The sequence below is a fragment of the Anser brachyrhynchus genome (genome assembly GCF_964034855.1).
Source record: "Anser brachyrhynchus genome assembly, chromosome: Z".
Taxonomy (NCBI): Eukaryota; Metazoa; Chordata; class Aves; order Anseriformes; family Anatidae; genus Anser; species Anser brachyrhynchus.
The window spans coordinates 23,177,843-23,195,048 of record NC_137697.1 but is presented as its reverse complement, the minus strand read 5'-3'; the positions used below and the strand labels follow the sequence as shown (position 1 = coordinate 23,195,048).

The 17,206-nt window shown below is 40.0% G+C and overlaps 1 protein-coding gene across 4 annotated transcripts in view; it reads right to left on the bottom strand.

Moving 5' to 3' along the window:
- Positions 1 to 17,206, bottom strand: part of DOCK8 (dedicator of cytokinesis 8) — a 92,934-nt gene that overhangs the window by 21,331 nt on the left and 54,397 nt on the right. For all 4 annotated transcript variants that reach the window (XM_080573783.1, XM_080573784.1, XM_080573786.1 and 1 more), the window contains 12 exons: positions 15,505 to 15,680; positions 14,755 to 14,850; positions 13,335 to 13,430; positions 12,359 to 12,508; positions 9,902 to 10,015; positions 8,676 to 8,831; positions 6,333 to 6,472; positions 5,331 to 5,500; positions 3,510 to 3,655; positions 2,363 to 2,545; positions 1,467 to 1,602; positions 566 to 653 (listed from right to left, as the gene is read on the bottom strand). In XM_080573783.1, the coding sequence (XP_080429909.1) occupies positions 566 to 653; positions 1,467 to 1,602; positions 2,363 to 2,545; positions 3,510 to 3,655; positions 5,331 to 5,500; positions 6,333 to 6,472; positions 8,676 to 8,831; positions 9,902 to 10,015; positions 12,359 to 12,508; positions 13,335 to 13,430; positions 14,755 to 14,850; positions 15,505 to 15,680 (1,651 nt within the window). The remainder of the gene's footprint in view (positions 1 to 565; positions 654 to 1,466; positions 1,603 to 2,362; positions 2,546 to 3,509; positions 3,656 to 5,330; positions 5,501 to 6,332; positions 6,473 to 8,675; positions 8,832 to 9,901; positions 10,016 to 12,358; positions 12,509 to 13,334; positions 13,431 to 14,754; positions 14,851 to 15,504; positions 15,681 to 17,206) is intronic.

The window sequence follows — 17,206 nt, the reverse complement described above, 5'->3', positions numbered from 1 at the left end:
TACAAGTACTTGCGTACACCTGTGTACAAGTACTTGTGCACAAGTACTGAAAAGGTGAAATGTATTGGTACATCATAACTTACAAACTGCAACAAGAAAAATGTTCATAACGGAATCACCTTCCCCTATTCCTGCCAATAACTCTTCCGTTAACACTGCACATCAAACCCAGCTCAACTTATTTAATGTGGCAAAACTTACACCACAGTGTTAAACACAGTGAGGTGCTACAGCAGCAGCAAAGTAAGCATCATAGCAAGCCTCTGTGAAGTATTTGACATGACGTACCAATGACTAGTGTGTCCCACTCTGGTATCAAAAGGAAAAAATGCATAGTGATTTAAACATCCCATTCAAGCATTCGTGATCTTTTTCTTGTGCTACAGCAACAGCTGATACCTCTGCTGCATAAACATTTTCTATTTCTTTCCCTTTGACAGAGGAGTGAAAGGATTGAGACTGCTGATTTTGCAATACAACAATCCTATGAGAAAGAACAAAACATAATAATAATAATAAAAGCTTGGTTCTAATAAAAGCAATATATTTTCATTAAATGACTTACTTATCTTGTCTCTCATTTGCCTGCCGCCAGTGAGTCTGCTCCTTTCTCCACCTCAGGTTTTCATTTAGCCCCGCTGACCTGTCATTCCCTAAAAGTGCAATATATATCAGTGAGATCAAAGGAAAGGGGGACACCTGAAGTCTAACAGCTCATTGAAAGACAGAGCTACAGGTCTGAAAAAGTCTGTTAGACTCATTCGATTTTATGGCCTCAGGGTTCTAGAAAAACGATAGGACCATTTTTTCACCTAGCATTTTTAGAACATCAGCTTGTGTACAGCTGTCGTCAAAGACCAAAAAAATTATTCCATTTATTAAATGAAACTTTTTTTTTTTTGCTACAATTTGTTCTCACTTATAATTCTGACACTATTTCATAGCTCTTGATTAACAACAATTTGTCAGAACATCTTCAGATTTTTTGTTTGCTTTCATATTCTTCACCTGAGAAGAGGCCAGTCCTAGCTACCTGCTGCATAGTTAAAGACTAGTAATTTTTTTATCCACAGCAAAACAAAATGCTGGGAAAGGGAAAGGACTGTGGGAGAAAAAGATAAGGATAAGAACAGGCAGTGTGCATGAAACACAGGTTTCATGAAACTCCGGGTTGGAAATGAGGAGACATTTCTTCTCAGAAAGAGCAGTCAGGCATTAGAACAGGTTGCCCAGGGAGGTGGTGGAGTCACCATCCTTGGGGGTGTTCAAGGAAAGGTTGGACGTGGTGCTTAGGGACGTGGTTTAGTGGGTGATAGTGGTGGTAGGGTGACGGTTGGACCAGATGATCTTGGAGGTCTTTTCAAACCTTAATGATTGTATGATTCTAAGAAATTCAGCAAACACATTTGCATCTACAACCTCTTGAGATCCTGTCAAAAGACATGGGGAAAGGGAGTATGAAGTACCAGCTGGTATTCTGCAGCGCTTCATCATTTCTCCTCTGGCTCCTTCACCTCTCAATAAAGCCTCTTCTAATCGGGCCTTCACGTCTCGGGACTTCTGGAGTGCTTGGGTGCTAACTTTATCTGAGCTTTGTTTGCCCTGAAAGTAAAGTCAAAGCAATCACCATCAGTGCTGCCACCTTTGGACATGAGTCCAGGTTACACCACCAGAACCAAAGACAACAGGAAAGACTTGGACAGCAGGCAGAATATCATTGACTAGTATACAAAGGTTGGCACATATACTTAAAGGTTGCATATGAGGAAGGAGATAGTATATATACTGTTAATAAACACAAAAATGTAGCTCAGTGTTACAGAGTGAGGAATCAAAGCACAGAGATAAAGTTATTTGACCCATTTCTGATAGGCTCTGTCAGAGACGGGAGTCCTGATGTCCAGACCCAACCCTTAAGTGAAGGGTCATCTGCCAGGACCTTGCTTTAAATGGGTAGTGCATAAAGAGAACAGCTCCAGTAGTGACAGTTCCAATTGCTTACATTCCTTCACAGACAAAAAATATTAGTAAACTGGACCTGTGGATGTATTACCCATCCAAAATAGCCTTCAAATCGCCAGGATAAGGAAAATAATACAACCAATAATAAAGCAACTTTATAAGATGCCCTCAAAGGTTTTGACGGCATTATGCATGAATGCTGGTGTCAGTTATTTTATCTGAATTAATTTATCTATTCGTAGTTTAGATTAGACAAGAGCTAATTTAACACTTATTGATAACAAATTTCCCCTGGACAGCCAGAATGAAAAAAGAACAACAACAATAACAACAACAAAAAAAGATCACCAGACAAACAAACAAAATACTTGCCAACAAAATCATGCTATGTTTCACTTACCTTGTACTCAAAGCATGAAACACAAATGAAAAGGAGGTCTAAAATCCTGTTCAGTTGCATGGATGGAAGATCTGCAATCCATTTCTGTATTAGATTCTGATCAGCGTTTTTCATGATCCAGAGGAAACAAATCAAAAGATTGCGAGTGGTGTCAGGACCTAATGTGGCACTCTGTCTGTAGGGCTGGAAGCAGATAAGGTAAATGTCAGCTGGAAGAAGAAAAAGAAGAGGGAGGATATTCAAGTGAAGTAATGTTACTTAAATTTCAGTGGAGTCAAATCTCAAGGTTACGCTTCAGTAAGTTTAGCCTCTTTCAGGTTATACTAACTGCATTTTTAAAATCTATGCATGTGTATTAGTGACAGCAGGTTTAGTTGTATGTATGTGAAAGCAAGACAGAAGCACAGAACCACTGTTGCTAGATGACTGTATTTTAATTTCTTTAGAATAATGTAGGCATATATTCTATAACTGTTTGGTCCCCTCTTGCCAGCTGCATCAGCCAAATTGCACAGAAGATAAAAGCAATTACAAAGAAAAAGATTTATAGAGAAAAACTGCATGGAGCTACAACAGAGGAGGTTCAGGCTGGATATTAGGAAACGGTTCTTCACCAAGAGGGTGGTCAGGGACTGGGACAGGCTCCCCAGGACACTGAGGCTGCTGGAGTTCAAGAAGCGTTTGGACAACCCCCTAAGGCATATGGTCTGATTTTTGGGTGGTCCTATGTGGAGCCAGGAGTCGGACTTGATGATCCTTGTGGGTCCCTTCCAACTCAGGATATCCCATAATTCCATGAAAAGATGGATCTAGAGCCCTAATTCCATGGATTTAGATGAGACTGGGACTGGGAGGTGGAAGGGTGGGAGATGGGGAGTTATAGTAGCATTTGCTGATGTCAAAATGTGACTAGGTTGGGTGTGAAGATGGCAATAGGCACACAGAAGAAAAAAATGGAATCACTTATGGTGAAGAGGCAATTAGAAGATTGGAACAGAAGAGTAGGAGATGACAGGAGGAATATACATGAAGCATTCTTGGAGGAAAGAAGAAAACAATTTCTTATGACTTTAGTTATTAGTCACAAGAAGGGATACCAAGAAGGAAACATATGCAAGAAAGGAGACTGGCAGAGCCCTGGACATACCAAGGACGCCAGCGATATTCCAGAGCTCCTGAGGCTGAACTGATTCCCCGCAATGGCAAGTGCCACATTTTGATTGATTGCCCCTGCAGACTCTTGTTCTTCTTCTGGGTTTCCTGTGCGCCCCTTTCCACTGCGTGCATCTGAAACTAGATTTGAAACATTCCATTGGGACTTCATCAGCAATCCAGTTGTTGCTGCTCACATGTCACAGTCTTCCATTAGGTGGTTACCTAACAATACGTTTGGCACCTCCATCCCTGAGACTTGGTCTGGCTGATGTACTAACCAGCAAGAGGCACAGCATTAGCAAGATCGTTTGAAGTCACTCGCAAAAGATGTCAAATTGTTCAAATAAACACAGGGAAAGGAGATGTGCCCAATAATCTCCATGTGTTCGTGGAAGCTGAATTAAAAGCAAAGGCAGTAGCAAACATGAGGTTGGCTCTGAAGTTCAAAACCAAGCCAGACATGCTCAGTTTCTGTCTATTCCAGGTGAAAGGACCAATGTGAATGCCATGCCTGAGCTTGGGGATATTCAGAAAGTACCTAAGTCCGCTAACACCTAACACAGGCAATATTTCCTGTAGGTTAAAGGACAAGCTTAATTTCAGTTATTTGGCTGCTTCTATTCCCTGCAAGTTCTTGAAATCAATTTTCAGCAAATAAAGTTAGTTATACCCAAGCTTCATAAAAATCTCATTTGATTCTGAGTGTCCATTTGTGTTTTGCAAGAACTGTTTCTCACAGAAACTAAGTGACCAGCCAATCTCAGTGTGTTCAGAACAAGATCAACAACCTCTGATATTGCAGGTATTCAAAAGAAAGGCACTCTAAAAACTAGCCGTATCGGTACACCTGGGCTTCTTCACTCTGACTCCTTTTCATCTGTGGCATAAGGACAATAATTATATTAGAAGAATGCAGTGAGACCTGATTAACCTATGTGTAAAAAATGCTTTAATGTTATTAGACTGAAACTGCTCAATAATACATTCATAGTATTAATTGTTTTGTCCAGACATCAAAATGCAAAATATTTTCAGAACCAGTGACAAAAGTATATTCTTCAAAGATTACACCTTTTTATTTTCTGTAGTCTTCATTATTTTATTTTTATGAAAGTGAAAGGTAGTTTTCCAAGTAGCAAAGATCGACTCTCAAATAAACAGTCAAATTGTTATTTTGAGCAGCTTCATATGAACATACTTGTAGAAAAACAGAAGTACTTAGATAAAAATGTATTAAAAGGCTTAATGATATCGGGCAAAGTTTATAGTTATAATAGGTGATAAGAACATATTTCCTGACTGATAGTTAAACTTGCCAGAGGTTAATTTTGATATCATGTTAATAACCCTAAAGAGCAATAGCAAAATGTGGAGGGTATACAATCCAATTTATTTAACTGTGAGGTAATGCAATGTCCATATCAATCTTGTTTTCTTTCCCACTGTCTGTTAAACCTATCTGTATCTCAGTATTTCTTGCAAACTCTTTTTGCAAGATTCTACAGACATATATCTCTGGTCTATTGTTTGTTCACGGGTGAGGACACTTAAATTTTTCCTGTCTTTAAAAATCCTGTTTACTTGGAAGTAAAGAAATATTCAACCTTGCTGAACTGTGGGGAATTTCAGCACTTAGGGTATACTTTTAATGTTTAAGTCAGATTGTTTAGACAAGGTACTTAGAGTCTACCCGATCTAGTGGGAGGTGTCCCTGCCCATGGCAGAGGGGTTGGAATTAGAAGGTCCCTTCCAACCCAAACCATTCTGCGATTCTATGAAGAGGCTGAAAAAGACAAACGAATAAGGGTCTTACTTGTAAAATCATGGAGCTGTGGCAGTGAATCCAAAATAATACCAACCAAAGGGAGGTATAAAGCTGCAATTTTAATCTTCACCTCTTTTTTGGAGCAACGTGGGTCTAGGTCATGGGAACTCAGCAGGCTAAGGATAGCACTGACAGCTTTTTTTTGTACCTTGCTAATCCTGTTAACACAAAAAATAGCCACGAGCTCCATTAATGAATTATGCACAAATTATTTTTAGATCAAAGGTTTAAGAAACATGGAGACGGTAGAAGAAACAAATTAATACCTCAATATTCATTATATAATAACATCCACTCTGAGCAGAGAGCCATGTTCCCTGCAAAAGATAGCTGTCCTACGAGGCCAATTCAGTTCAGAGCACCCAAGTCTTTCAAAGCATCTCATAAAAATTCAAAATGGTGAAGAGAGATTCTTAAAGATAAGCATCAGACTCTGTACAAAGTTAATCTAACCTCTTAAGTTTAGACAAATGCAGTGGTGTTTTACAGAGAAAAGCAACTGAAATTTTAAGCTGTGATCTGTCTGCTTGCAAATAGTACTTTCTCACTCACTGAGATCAACATACCACAGATAAAGCAATGACTGTTTTATTGCTATGTTACAGAGTGACTCATTTAAAGATGGTGAAGACCATTCTTTTGTTTCCCTTTCTCCAGAATCAATTTTCTTCACAACGACTGATTTATTAATGTTTGTGAGAATGTCAGTAGCAGATATCTAAACATCCACTGCATTTTTATATGAACCTTTATGAAGGTTCATGCAGTAGTACTTCTTTATGGAGGGAGCACCAAATAAGCTTTGCAGGACTCACCCACTCTGTGCCAAAGACAGAAAATATTATTTCTCATAACTCCAGCCAACACTGCTATGATATATTCAGCGCATCCAGGGGATAAATAGGACTACCCTGTAGTTAAACTATGGCCTAGCCAATAGTAATAGTGTGACAATGTTCTATTCTAAAATTTGCAGATTGGGATACTCACCCCTCACTGTCTGCATCCAGCGCTGCTGACAATTCTGTGAAGAGTAAGCCAGTCAAAAAGTGCTGCTGACGGTATTCTGATGAGAGGTCAAACATACCAGCGATTTTCTGGTCCTGGAAACTAGAGCAGGAGCTAGAGTTCTGCAGAAGTATATTAGAAGTAGTTAAAGGATGATTACTGAAATGAAACTTTCTTAAAAATGTTGTAGGGACATCCATGTAGATTACGAAATATCCTACCAGAGAAGTACAGACATTAAAAGAAGTTTGGACATTTTGGAGGAAAATATCTGAGAGTGAAATAAAAAGCACCCATTTTTCAGTGAGTTGCTTGCTAGGATGCAACCTCATCCTTTCCATTCTGCACAAATCAGTAACTCATTTGACATTTTTTGAGACGTAAAATTCCTACGCTGTATTTATCAGTTTGGGTAGGAGAGAAAGTCAGAATTTTCTCCACATTCAGGATTCTACATTGCTCTTACTGTTGCAGAGCAGATGAGGTGGACTTTGGAAATCAGAAGCTCTGCACTCTTCAGCATCCACAATGTCTACCATGGAAGTAAGGTCAGGAAGGTTGTGTGAACAGTGTTTCCTTTCACCCTGGAAATCCTTGACTGAGCTAACTGTCAGCAGACATAATTTAGAGCAGCGTTCAAACTCCTGCAACTTATGACTATGACTGATATACGGCCAGTCCAGGAATGGAAAGTTACTGCTATATATGTGTTGTGAACTTTTTAGCTTCTCCAATCATAGGTGCCACAGGTCACCTAGAATGCTTTTATCCCCTGATCAGGTGAGCATAACTCTTAGACTCTACTCCACAGTGCAGCTACTAGGGTTTATGAGTCCGAAATTTGCTTTTAATTTATATTGTTCAATATTCTCTCCCAGTATTTCCGTCAGTCACCTGGGAATAGTCCCAGAAAACAAACATATGAAGTATCAGTATACCACATCATGGAAGATGTCTTCCAGCATACCGGATCAAATGAAACCTACATCTCTGAGTAGCCCCATATTTCGGATTCACATAGCTCCACCTACTCCCATTTAAACCTCAAGCAGACAAGCACTGGATGTGATTTGTTTGTGTGGTATAACACTAAGGTGAAGAACATCCACTTAAAGTGAATTTGGCTACTCTCCAGGAATTCCAAAAGATTTATTCACAAGGCCGCATTTCTTACTGAAAATCTAACTGTAGTTGGGTAGCACTCCTGCAGACAGATCAGAATTAGTGCAAGGGTGGTCAGCTATTGTATTACATCATGCAAGGTTCTCAGAAGCCTTATTTATTTGTGTAGTTGCACTTCACAAGTTACTTCTAAATGAAAAAAAGAGTTGATGCTGCTTGAAGGAAAATGATCAAATTGGTGTCTACCCTGCTCTGATTTCCTAGAACTAGTTGCAAGAGCTATGCTGATTTCCCCCACCCCCACAAGCAGTGTACCCCTGTTCTAGCCCTTTGACATTCAGGATTAGCATTAAGCAAAACTCTAAGGAAAATATATATAAGGAAAACCAGGAAAAGCTCTAAGAAAATATTATTTACTATTATTGACCTGTCAGAACCCTTAAGGTATGAGATGTAGCATATCTTTAGCAATGACACTTGAAGAGGAAACCATAAATTTGAATTGCTCCATTACTCAGAGAAATCACTGGCAAAGTCATAGCATATTCTGTACTACGGGGTGGGGAGGAGCCCAAGAAAAGAACACTGCTATTTAACACAGAAAGAATGATAATCCTTCTCTGCACAACACTACAGCTCAACAGAAAATTTTTCAATGATATTGAAAATTACAGTGGTTTAGTCACTATCTCACATAGTGCTAGCACCTTCATCCACTTGGACAACAGAAACTTCGGCTAGAAGGCAAATGCACTGAAAGTTTGCTGTGCACTGCCACACGCCAAATTTTCCATAATGTCTCCAGACACTGATACTGAAATACATATTTGTGGTTGTGTGTGTGTGGAATATAGGTATGCCTGTAAATGAGCTCTGTACCTTCAGAAGCATGTTCCTTTTAGACCTTGTATGTCTACCTTAACAGTCATTTTCTATTTATATGTTTCTAGAGAGGTATGCTGAAGAATAACCACAAATATATCTGTGCCATACAAATTTTAACTTGTGTGGGTTCAGTTTCACAGTAGCACTCCTTAGTCTTTACTCTTTTGCCCCTTTTTTTACAAGAGGGAGATTGTTCTCCCCGATTCAGTTGTGGCTGATTAATTCTAACCTAAGCAGCATAATACAGAGCAACAGAAATCTTTCCCTACATTCATTGTTCAGGTGAAGTCCACATAACATTGCCTGATGGATGCCTACCTGGGAGGACAAGGATGGGGAGGGGGATGCTGGAGCAGAAGCTGAGGTCATGAAGAAGAGGTTCAGATTGAGGTAGTGCTCATGGCTGCAGAGAATTCTCAGGAATTCCAGCCTCATGGAAATCAGGGTGGAGAGTGAATTCAGCTTGTTCGAGAGCTAGAAAAACAAACCAAAAAATGTGCCTCGTGACTGGTGTTTGCTATTTAAATTACCACGCAGTGAAATATCCTCCTTCCTGAAACAGCCCAGCATGCATTAAAATGCTCAGTGTTTCCCTGTACCTAACCACTGTTTCCATCCATTAGGTGGTGTTTGTTTGGAATGGTGGGTGATGCTTTTTTTCCCTTCTGGCTGACTTCCCAACTTCCCAAGAGACTGTCATTTATTTTTTCTCTCCCAAAAGAAAAACACATAATAATTTTTCCCTTTTCCATAACAACAAGATGAAAAACAAACAAAAATTTGTTGAGTCTGTGGCAAATTCATCAAAAGGCTGGCTAGTCAGCACACAGCACCAGTGGTCTTGTGATGTCCCTTCATAATAATACTGACATTAGTGGGATTTTGCACATACTATAGGAAACTGGGGTGGCAGACACCTTGAATTCTCCCATCTCCCATTAGCTGACAGCTTTGCCTTGTTTTGGCAGAAAACCTGCAGCAGGTATATCAATTCACAAGAAAGAAGGAAAACCTTCCAACTCAAACACAACAAATAACTTCATATTATTACCCTGAAAACATTATTTATTTTTAATTTTTTGGAGGCTTGTCCTAGTTTCGGCTAGGATAAACCACAACACTTGTAAAGGAAGAAGACAGAGGTGGATGATTTTGATTGAACCTCCCATATCTAAATCTTGCCTATAACAGCAATGTTTTAGTGAGAGACCAAAAGCTGCTCTATATGCTCTGCAGGCCTTGAGGATCACAAAGGCTGCTACTCAGGGATGTAAAAGAGGAAGGGAAGAAAAGTAGCCCCATGGATGCTCTGCAGCAGTGTAAGGTATTGCATTTCTAAAAGAATCCTAACCTCTACTCACTTTTTTTCCTGCAGACCACAAATCAAAAGAGTTTTAAACTCTCTGTATATGCAATAGGAAATAGGAAATTTACCTTACCCTTTAACACAACTCAAAGGATCCTGATGGATAAATGAATCAAACACAACAGAACACAAGACTGGCCATAAGCCAAATACAATCCCAATCACACATGGTGCATACCTGATTGCAGTAATGTTTGATGAGATTAAACACAAATCCTCGGTCCATTAAAGAAAGAAGATCATACAAGAAAAATGCCAGGCTGATATTAATTTTTTCTGCTTGTTCACTTTCCTTTAAAAAAATAAGGGTGTGGGGAGAGAGAATTACTGTTATGATTTACAAATGTCACGTAAAGGTGGAAGACTTTTTAGAATCACTGAAAAATACTGTAGGGGACAGCTCCCAGAGACATGTCATGGAATAGACTGGACAAATTGTTTCACTTCTCTAATTTACATGATCTTGTTAAAATTATGCAGAATCACTCCTGTAAATGATTTCAACTGTTGCTGCTTTCAGAGAGAAATTGGAATAGGAAGAATAACCAAGTTTATCTTTGCAAACCTTTGGGCTGACAACACTGAAATGGAATTTGAAACCTGTTCTGAACTACCTATGGGCTCCAAACTTGTATATGCCACTTTCTTTCTCTTTCTCTTTTTCTTTTCTTTTTTTTTTTTTCTTTTTCTTTTTTAAATTGAACTTTTAACATTACAAAAAAATGTTTAGGTATTCAACGTATTCTTTTAAGATATTAATAAAAATATTCACTGGATATACTGATAGAATGCCAAGTATTTTGTTTAGAAATTTAATGTTTAAAACTGATCAGAAAAATATTATCTCTAAGATAAACCTGTGGGTTCTACCACTTGTTAACTAAACTCCTTTATATTTACAATTGGCCTGATTACCAGAGACACACAAAGAACTCCACGTACCCTCTAAAACAAGGGTACAGTTATTCCAAACATATCAGTTTAAATTATAATAGCTCAGTAGCATATGTAGTTCACCGAGAAGAATTTGTGGAGGTGCCTGAGGGGTCTGCACACGTTTTATGCTCAGAGCCCTCAGGTGGGTTAATTGAAGACTGACAGGAGATGATTGCAAAAAATGTTGCTGCTACTGTTATCTCTGACTAGTGAGAGCAGGTGTGCAGCACCTCAGGGTGCTTATGACTTACTTTTTCATTTTTCAACCTTTTTGTTGCTTTTCAGGAACATATATATATATACATTTTATGATATGAATTTACACTGCAAAATATTTTTCAACTGTGCTGAAAAAAAATAGTTTTCCACCAGCTTACAGGGTATTCTAAACCTCAGTTCAATCTAACATGTCCAACCATATATCGAAACATACAGATTGTAACTTCATGGGTTTAAAAAGCAGACAGGTATCAGCTCCTGCTGTTCTGTACAACTAATCAACAACCTTAATTCTGCAAACACTGCAGTAGGATTTTCACATGTAATTAGGCTCTGTATACTCAATCAAAATAGAATTGAATTAACAGTCCATAAAAACCTGTGTATTTCTCATGAAGAAGCCATAAAATACTAATCTCTTGGTAAAATTTACAGTTCCATTAAAACATTTTAATGTAGCAAATTTTTATCACACATCATAATAATAATAAAAAAAAAAGTCACTGATGCCTAAGTGAACATTTCCATGAAATGCTTTTCCTGCACGTGGCTATCACAGTAGCACACCAAAGGATGGAGTGGAACAAAGGCTGAAAACTTCAGAAACAACTTTTTGGTGGACAGTGATGATCACCTCTGCCATTCTCTCTCATTTGTCTGGTTGTGGCCCTTCACTAGTTTCAGCCACTTGACAGCACAGCTGGGCACAGGTGGAGAACTGGACTGGGGACCCAAGCTGGTTGAGCAGTAATTGAGCAGGTCAGCTTTCCAGCCTGGTTTGCCCTGTGGCAGAATATACTGCCCTGCCAGCACAGTGCTTTGGCAGCTCTGGGGCATGAAAATAAGCCAGCTGCAACAACAGAGTGAACAGAAGTCACCCAGTGCATATCTGTGGCTTTCACTTTATGTACTGGCCAATGGGGAGTGGCATCAGTGATGCCAGTTGACAGTAGTGATGTTAAAATACAAAGCGCATTTCATGATCCTTTTAGCTTCATAACCCATTATGTCAATGGAACGTTAAAATACACCAGGAGAAAGACTTACATGGGTTTTAGGGTTTATTTTTTGTCTTTGAGTTTCATGTGACCAATTCATCTTAAGAGATATTTGGGGCTATACCACTCATGGCTGGGTTTTGCAGACCTCAGGACGTACACTGCATTCATGTTACAACCAGGGAAGTCAAATGTAGAAAGAAGCGCTATGCAGTAGATTGCGGGTAATGAGAAAGGCGGATAAAAGGAAAAAGCTACACATGGGCTGCACCTTGATGTCCTACAACTGAACATAAAGCAACTCAGCTACTGAAAGAGGGAGTCCAACCTTTCCTGTCTGTGGGAAATGGGATTCCCTCCTATACCAAGACTACAGCCTCAGATTTGGTCTAATTCCTGTGACGCTCTTGAAGGTAACAGGATTAAATACAGCTTAGTGTAATGTAACATGATCAGCCATTATACTTATTTCATGCATTTACCTTCTGTGGTTTGACTAAAAGTGCAGCAATCTCTGAAGTAACCACGCTAACTATGGTGGTAATATCATCTTTGAAACGGTCAGAGAACCGGCTTCTTCGAGGGTTGTCCTGTTTCTCTATATTGTGAACATACTGAGCCATACTCTTTATCTGCAAAGAAAAAAAAAAAGGAAACAGAGATATAACAGAGATATAACTACTGCTTTAAGTTAGTCCATGGGAGTAAGATTCATAAGATTCCTTACTTCTTTCTCCCTGAATGTAGCCACCCTCATCTTCTCAGAGCCACTTGACAAATCCTATATTTATTGGCAATGACAACAGAGAGCTTAGGGCTCGACCGTAGATGGTCACTGATTCCTGCTCATCATCACTTGGCTGGCTGCTCTCAGCACTGAGGCTGGGATGACCCTCGCTGGTCCCCTGCCCCTGAAGGTCTGAAATTCTGCTGCTTGCACCTTCTGGCTTTCATGATGACAGACAGGGAGTAACACTTTCGGAGTTAATTCCCACTCCTTGATCTGCTCTTGTGTTGTTTATATGCTTTCAGTGGAAACCAGTATGTCAAAAAAATTTCCAGTGGCATCTGTCACCTCAGGGCTCTGTAAAACTGACTTTGGGAAGCCTTGCCACTTCACCTATGTTATTAACAAAGTGTAAGAAATGGGAGCAGTTATTCACAGAAAAGGAAGAACGGGCTCAGTTTGACATGTCTTTCAGACTTCTGTAGCTGTAGACCGCTGTGCATGTAGTTCATGTGAGATTTTGGTGTCACAGGCTGTCAGTTGGGAATGGGAGTGAATATGGAGAATTCTTCACATGTACTTCCATTATCTGGAATTTTACAGATAATATCACAGATAATGTCACAGTGGGATTGAATAACTGAAGACATTGTGGTCCAACTAAACTGTGCCTGCTGTACATGCTGCATTTCACCGTCAACTTGATATAAAACACCACTGATATATCTTACCAGGAGTTCAAAGAAGAACCAGGCGTACTTGAAGACAGTCTCTCTCACCATACCCGTGCTGACCACCATCTGCAGTGCCAGCTCCTCATGGAAGTGCTAGATAATAAACACAAAGTGTTGGTAAATGGCTTTTCATCCAACTCTTCCTTCAGTTTCAACCAACCCCCAACACTCACACCTTCAACATCACTCATACTGGAGTCAGTAGATGGTTGGGGACATGTGGACATCCCGGTAGGATGAGAAGGTGGATTTTACTAAAATGCTGCATAAGGAGCATGATGGTAGCAAACAGGCTTTAGGATCCATTTTTCTGTGGATCCAGAACCTTGGATACCCAAATTGGAAAATGCCTTTGGTCCATTTTCAGCCTGTTGGCTGTGTGCCTGGCAGTGAGCGGTCACATCCTCTGCTCCCTCCTGAGTGTTGCTGTTTAGTACATTTGTGTTTCTTGAGAGAAGGTGTAAGTAAGATTAACTCTGTGGTGGGAGAGAAAGACACAGCAACAACCACAGCAGAGCATTCATCAAATTTTCAGTTGGACACCACTCTCTTTGCAGTGAGATCCAAACATAAGACTCACAGTCCCAATGATCTAAACTTTTAGGAAGCTCAGGCCTGGACTAAGCATTTATTGTAGTGTTTATTGTCTGTTTCTGACACACAAAAAAATAAAGCTAATGAAATTCCAAAGGCTATTTACATGCAATAGAACACAATAGTGCAGACAAGATTCAGGATGGGTATGAACCTATGCTTTTTGACACAAATCAAACTGATAAACAGGAATAAGAAAGAAGTGTCTCTTAACCACAACAGAAGTTCTGGACTGCTCACTGTAGGGTTTTTCCCAAGCTTCTTCATCCAAAGCTACTCCTGCTGATTAATGCCAAACATGAGATACAGCTCTGGAGGAATTAGCTATCTAATATGGTATCTTCTATGTTGTCAAAAAGCTATTTGGGGTTACATACTCAGGATGAGGAGGAATTTCTTGGTTCTAAAAGCTACAAAAAGGGGAGAAGTAAAACATTCCTTACAGAAGACTGAGGTGGCAAACACGTCTGAATGCAATTTACGGTAACATGTAAAGGCAGGTATCCAAGGGGAAAAAGCAGTGAAAAAAGACAGAGGCCCTAGCACCTTGAGAAAGAGAGCAAAGGGAGGATTCAGGCAGGCTGCTACTTGTCTAAATCTGTCCCAGAAAAAGAATTTAAAGACTATGGAGCAGAGGCAGAAATGTTTGGGCAATATTTACCCACAGATTCAGTATTCCACCACAGACTCCTTGTTCAACAAAACTGGTTGTTATTTTGTTCTCCCTCTCCCCTCTCCACGTGTGGAAGTGCTTATTACCAGCACTGTCCCCAGAGACTCCAGGCTCCGTTAATTTGCACCCTCATACTTATTGGTATGCTACCTTTTTATTGGATGGTCTTGGATTTGCACAAACACTTGGCATATCATTTGTTCCTTCAATGTAGAAAGACATCCGACTGGAGCTGTGATCCACAGGCTGAAGAGAATGGCCAGAAGAAATATGTACATAATAAGCTAATACATAGAACATGCTAATTACCAGAAAATAAATCAGCAGTGGTGTTTTCTTGGCAGGTAAATACAGATGTTCACCTAAACATCTTTTTTGCGTCTTTCTCTCCCACTGATCCTCCTCCCCCGAGGAGGCCAAAGACCACCTGAATTTGGCAGACACAGGAGAGCGAAAATACCAACACTGACATCATGTGCCCAACGTCAGCACTGCAGCTGTGTTTTGGAAGCTCTAAATTTCACCCTCGAAAGGTCCTTTGAAAGGTCCTTTAAGTATATTCGGTAGTTCTACATCCTAAATAAACTATCATCTGGGATTCTTCCTACCACTAAAAGTAATGACAATGTAGTGGCAGTAGTCACTCAAGCATTGTAAATTGCTACATTTATCAATGCGATGAAGCTGTAACATCAGATGTTTTAACTGTGTATTATTTGGAAAAAAATAAAAACATCCTGAAATTAGGATGCTTCTGGTGATATATACAGTGCAAATCCAACTCTGGTTTATATGTATACATACATAAGAAGCAAATCCAACTCTCAAAGAGCAAATCTAGATTCTCAGCTCAGGTTTTGGCCCATACACTTCTCCAGATATTTGACTTCCTTCTCTTACCTTGGATGACATGATGCTTTTGACCTCCTCATCAGTAGCAGCCTGTGTGACAGTGATGTCAGGATTGCTGCAGCTTATAACTCGGCTCTGCAGAAGTTTGCTCCCCACAGCCACTGCAGAAGTACGCCCAAATGTGTAATAACGAGACTCCGACAGAATGGCACTGCCCCCTGCACCTGCCCATGGGGAGATGTTTGAACTAAGACTGAAGAACATATTTATATGAGACAAACATGAGATTCACTGAGATCTCTGCTTGGTGCTGCTACAGCACCAGCAATATGAATAGCACAGAGCTCTCAAAAATCTCACCACCAACAGCTTTGTTAACAAATTACTTAGGCATTGAATAACAAGGAACAGACATTTTGTGAAACTACAGCTCATAAGGTGATTGTGCTTGCGGTAGTGAAAGTTTAAGAAGACTATCTGAGTAGCAGCACTATTGTAGTAGCTCTTTCTTCCCTCTATCGCCTCTTTTTAATTTTTCTGTAGATTAAGAAAAGATTCACATGCCTGAACAGATAAAATTTAACACCATACTCAAAGTAGCCAAGAAGGCTGGTAGATTTGCCTGCAGGAATTTCACTAAACAGTTATCTAGTTTTCAGCTTCCCTGTAGATCTTATTTTTCCAAGATAAAGATTTTCTAAGTGTAGGCAAACTTAGAGGTTTTAGCACATCCTAATGTCTGCCTAAATGTTCCTTATGGGAGGTTTACATGAATATTTGAAAAAGACTTACATATCTTTAGTTCTCACAGCACAGCTGCTTGGTGATATGTCAATCAATACATAGCAATTGATCATATGAATCCCATATGTTTTAGGACAATAGACACCAACAGAGTCACAGAACCAGTGAATGGTTAAGGTTAAAAGGGACCTCTTGAGGCCGTCTCGTCCAAACCCCTGCTCAAGCAGGTATACCCACAGCAGGTTACTCAGGTCCCTGTCCTGGTGTTTGAATATCTTCAAAGAGGACGATTCCACAACCTTTCTGGGCAACCTATTCCAGTGCTCCGTCACTGGTACAGTACAGAAGTGCTTCCTGATGCTTAGACGGAACCTCTTGTGTTCCAGTTTTTGCCCTTTGCCTCTTGTCCTGGGCACAGCTGAAAAGAGCCTGTCTCTGTCTTTCTTTGCACCCTCCATTCAGGTATTTACAGAAATGGATATGAACCCCTTGACCCTTCTCTTTTCCAAGCTGAACAGTCCCACCTCTTTCAGCCTTTCCTCATGGAGTGATGCTACAGTCCCGTGATCATCTTGGTGGCCCTCCATTCAACTTTTTCCACTACATCTATGCCTCTCTGGTACTGGGGAACCAAGAACTAGACACAGCACTCCATCTGTGGCCTCAACAGTACTGAATAAAAGGGAAGGATTATATTACTCAACCTATTGGCCAACATACAGGATTTTATTCTCTGCTGACATGCTTAATGCAATGGAGAAATTAGCAAAGCTTGGCCCTCTGCCACTTAGCAGTAAGTTGATTTGCATGGAAAGCAGTTCACTGATTTACAGGCCAGTAAGAAATTGGCATCTTAGGGCCATTTTAATTTTGGAGGAAATTTCTTTGAAGAAAGCCTCAGTTCAGGACATGTCTTGCTCTTTCATCTCCATGGAGCTACATGTTGCCTGTAGCCATAATGCATGCCCTCTGACCAAGACTCTGGATCTTAAACAAAGGACAGTGG